This window comes from Gadus chalcogrammus, unplaced genomic scaffold, assembly GCF_026213295.1.
Source record: "Gadus chalcogrammus isolate NIFS_2021 unplaced genomic scaffold, NIFS_Gcha_1.0 GACHA107, whole genome shotgun sequence".
NCBI classification, from domain to species: Eukaryota; Metazoa; Chordata; class Actinopteri; order Gadiformes; family Gadidae; genus Gadus; species Gadus chalcogrammus.
In genome coordinates, this window is record NW_026613542.1 from 2,501 (window position 1) to 6,464 (window position 3,964).

Genomic DNA, 3,964 nt, shown 5'->3' on the forward strand with positions numbered 1-3,964 from the left:
GTTCAACCGATTGGATCTCCCTCCTGAGTCTCCAGATAAGCAGGTAAACTTGTCAAAGACCTTTCAGAAAATAATGTATAATTTAGCTGTGGAATATGTTTGGAGTGGAATGACAACTTTTTATTTGTCCTTATTTATAGTTTGTGCTGTTTGTGGGCGACTCGCATCTGCGTGCGTTGGTTGACCGTTACGTGAGGATGCCAGACGGTTGCCTTTCGTTTGGGTTCCTGTCTACGCCTGGGGCGTCTGCCGCTGAGCTCCGCACTGAGTTGCTGAACGCCGACATCCCCAGAACCCCCGACATCGTTTGCTTGCTGGCTCCGAGCAACAACCTCACGGCGACGCCCGGCATCGAAGCGGCTGGAGTTGCCTTCGATGGACTTCTGAGAGCTGCCCGCAGTCGATGGCCTAAGGTAGTTTTTGTTACAAAATAAAGTGTATTTTCAAGGCAGACTATTTAACAGAATTGTATAGTGTGTAATCCAAAACTTTTGTGCGGATCAGGTGTTTGTGCTCGATTTCCCTCCCCGGCTGGCGAGTGAATTGGCACCGCAACAATTCCTTCGAGAGGAGTTTCGTCGCGTTGCAGCAAAGAACGGTATGTAAAAATGATTAAGAGATAATGTCAGTATTGAATATCTTTGTAGGAAAGCTTTTAGTGTATCAACACCACCTCTTGTTACCACGTGTAAAATATGTATATAGTGTATGGTTTAATATTTGTTTTCTTCTGCAGGTGTAGAGTACTGCGTCACAGCTGACCGCTTTCCGCTGGACTCGCGTGCCTTGTGGAGTCGTGATGGGGTAAGTCGTGTTATAACTTGGCACGTGAGAAATTCATGTAATGTCATTTTTATATGGCAAAAGCAGTTTATTTCAATAATAACCCGTGCTTCTCATTATAATAGATCCACCTGAGTGACGATCTGGGGATGCCGCTTCTCGCGAAGCTTCTGTGGCACTTCTCCTTTCGGCAGCTACAGTCACCTCTGCCTGCTACACCTCCGCCTGTGTCTCCTCCCAAGTCACCCCCGACTGTGAGACCCTTTGCTACCACCGTGGTTGTGAAGGGAGGTTTCACGTCCACGTCCCCTTGACCCCTTCAAGGAAACTGTCGTCGGACGTCGCGGAAAGGTAAAAGTTATACAATTTTGAAGAGCTTTAGTTTTAGTTAGGCCACATTTATTGAATACTAATTCCCCCTATGTGTTTATAGCGCAGCCAACCTGAGTCCTGGGATGCGCCTGAGGACTGGGATCAGTCTTCCGTGCGAATCCTTCCTCATGAGGTTTGTACATTGGTATGATAGCTGATGGGAAATTAAACCGTAATGATGCGTACATTTGTTGTTTCATTGAAATGCTATTCCTATAAGACAAGGCAAATGGTCAATGGCTCAATTCTGTTTTTTATTTCTAGGTTTGTGTGCCTCCTCTGGTCCTGAGGGAGTGCTTTGTCGTGCTAAACCCTATCCGGTTTAGCACTGACAAGTTGGCTGCAATGGATCGCATTGTTCCATCCAACCTTGACGTCCCCATGGGGAATCGCTCAAAGGTAATTTGTGTGATTTTAATATTAACCGTTTGTGAGTGCATACATATTAATAGTGCCTGTAATCCTATATGACAAGCTTTACATTGTATGGTACAGATAGTTGCATTGATAACAAATGTGTTATATTTCATTACCTGTTATCATTTCCGTTCTCTTCCATTATGATAGAAACGGAAGGTGGCACATGGAACCACGGCTGTGGTCTCCAAAGGAAAGAAGGCCCGCCTTGAGGTTGGTCATTTCTCATTGAAATATGTACTTGTTTTTTGGTTGAAACACAGGAACAACTATTTTTTGATTTCGCCTTTAATACAAGAGATAGTCCAACATTCTCTGTGTAGGTATTGTTTTGCCAATGATTTACAATTATTTTCCAGGCACTTCAAACTCCAGCAAGGATTGCCAAACCTTCGAAGCTGGTACCTCCCCCTCGACCTGTGCCAGAAGCTGCTGTACCAGCCACTCTGGAGGGCGTACCTCCTCCTCCACCTGTTCCAGAAGCTGCTGTACCAGCCACTCTGGAGGGCAGCGTCTTTGTGCCTTCGAGCAAGGTAATTTGCATACAACATGTGATGATTACACACATTCAGTGAATAGAGTGCAGTTCTCTATTCTTTTGATATTTTCTCTAAGTTCCCTTTAAGAAAGTGTAATTTTGTGTTTCCATTTCTCAATTGTAATGTACATATAATTCTTACTATGTCATTACAGTTTGCTCAACCGGAGGGGGGTGACCAGACTCTGTGTGTTGATGAGTGGCCGTTCCTTCAAACAGAGTTTTGTGAGGTAAAGGAATGGGGGAAAAAAAGAGCATCTTGTAATATTTTGGTTTTGTTGTTAAATTTGTATGTAGCGCCACAAAATACAGGCGTGCACAACACTATGTTTGTTACTGTTTTAAATAAACTACATTAGCAGTAAGTTCTTTGAACTGCCCACTTTTCAATTTTCATGCAATTGTATCTCTCATGATAATTTTGCTCCCTTACCTCATTGTAGAAGGTGAACCAGCCAACTGCTCGGGTTGTCTCTGGACAGAGAAAACAAGAGGAGCCAACACCTTGGGGGCCAAAAGTTGTGATGGCCCAGGCTGATAAACCAACAGCTAATGAGACCAGCTTCTTGGGATGTTCAACCAAGGTAATGACAACAATATAAAAAATGATTTGCAAATAAGCAATCAATCTGTTCCAGGATCAGTATCTAGAAACATTTACATTTTTACTTCATAATTACAATCAACATAGTTGAACTGTTTTTAACATGTTCTTGGTAATATCTACACACTATCAATTGGAAATGTCAAGAAGGTTGGCTGATGAACTTGTTGTGCTCATTTTAATTATTTAAACTGAACTGAAATAAAAGTTTTCTTTGTCCTTAATTCTGTTCACCACTATACACCAAATGTCCCCTTTTCTATGGCTTATCAGTTTGCATGTAGGGGTAAACCTACATTTTTTAACATTCGTAATGTTTGTGATTGCAGATGACACACATTGAGGACCATGAGCCGTTTGAACCAGCACCTGAGGTCACTGCGAGCAGTCAGCAGGTATGTAATTACTAGTGGAAAAATTGTATACCAACGGGAAAAGCCACAGCTTAAGAGACCCATTTTGTTTTGATGTGTTTATTCTTTTAAAACATTGATATGGTGTAAGTGTGCAGTTCTGACTAATTTGCCTATACTATGTACATTTTCAAATTACTTACTGGGAACCAACATGCTTTTAAAAACACTGAATTGTCATTTCAGCAGAGCCCGCCTGAGGACAATGGCCAGCTTGAAGATCGTCATGTAACACTTGGCAATCAGAAGGTACTTATTTTTAACATGTTATTCCCTGTTCCTTGTGAGTTTTCCTGCCATTTATTAGATCTTGGAAATTAGTTAAAGTAATGTTAATATCATGTACAATTCCGTTTTCCCATTATACACAGCCATGAACTACAGCTGATTGATTCCTAGCCTTTTTTATGAATTCCTTGTTAATTTCGATATAAACTATTGGTTACACTCCTTTTTGATTGAACTACTGTTGTGCTTTTAGGCACCCTGTGATTTTGCACCTGCCAGAGCTGCTACATCAAGTCATGTGACTTATGACAACCCTGGGTGTCTTCAAGGATCGTTTGACCAGAGCAGCCACATATTCGGGGAAAATGCAGGTAAGCAGTGTGCTACAAATGGCATAGCGGCGATTATGACCCACACCACCCATAGCGTTCTCAAATGGAAAAAAAAGAACATTCATCATATTCTAAAACAAGGTAATGGCTTGTACACATCTATGCTAGAAAATAAGGAAATCAGTGCAGCCAAAACCAGTGGGCATATTTTCATTTCCGAGTTACCCAGACACTGCAAATTCAACAATAAATTATTTAGTTTGGAATATTTTGATAC

At 41.7% G+C, this 3,964-nt stretch overlaps 1 protein-coding gene across 1 annotated transcript in view; it reads left to right on the forward strand.

Annotated features, from left to right (window-relative positions):
• The window catches only part of LOC130378869 (uncharacterized), a 4,483-nt gene extending 898 nt beyond the window's left edge, over positions 1 to 3,585 (forward strand). Inside the window, exons 3-16 of the mRNA XM_056585475.1 lie at positions 1 to 43; positions 141 to 413; positions 505 to 598; positions 737 to 804; positions 909 to 1,037; positions 1,075 to 1,134; positions 1,217 to 1,288; positions 1,420 to 1,554; positions 1,723 to 1,785; positions 1,932 to 2,105; positions 2,266 to 2,340; positions 2,554 to 2,694; positions 3,044 to 3,109; positions 3,314 to 3,585. The exon at positions 1 to 43 is cut by the window's left edge and continues 61 nt beyond it. Of these exons, the coding sequence (XP_056441450.1) occupies positions 1 to 43; positions 141 to 413; positions 505 to 598; positions 737 to 804; positions 909 to 1,037; positions 1,075 to 1,134; positions 1,217 to 1,288; positions 1,420 to 1,554; positions 1,723 to 1,785; positions 1,932 to 2,105; positions 2,266 to 2,340; positions 2,554 to 2,694; positions 3,044 to 3,109; positions 3,314 to 3,448 (1,528 nt within the window). The 3' untranslated portion in view covers positions 3,449 to 3,585. The remainder of the gene's footprint in view (positions 44 to 140; positions 414 to 504; positions 599 to 736; positions 805 to 908; positions 1,038 to 1,074; positions 1,135 to 1,216; positions 1,289 to 1,419; positions 1,555 to 1,722; positions 1,786 to 1,931; positions 2,106 to 2,265; positions 2,341 to 2,553; positions 2,695 to 3,043; positions 3,110 to 3,313) is intronic.
• Positions 3,586 to 3,964: the final 379 nt, after the last annotated feature.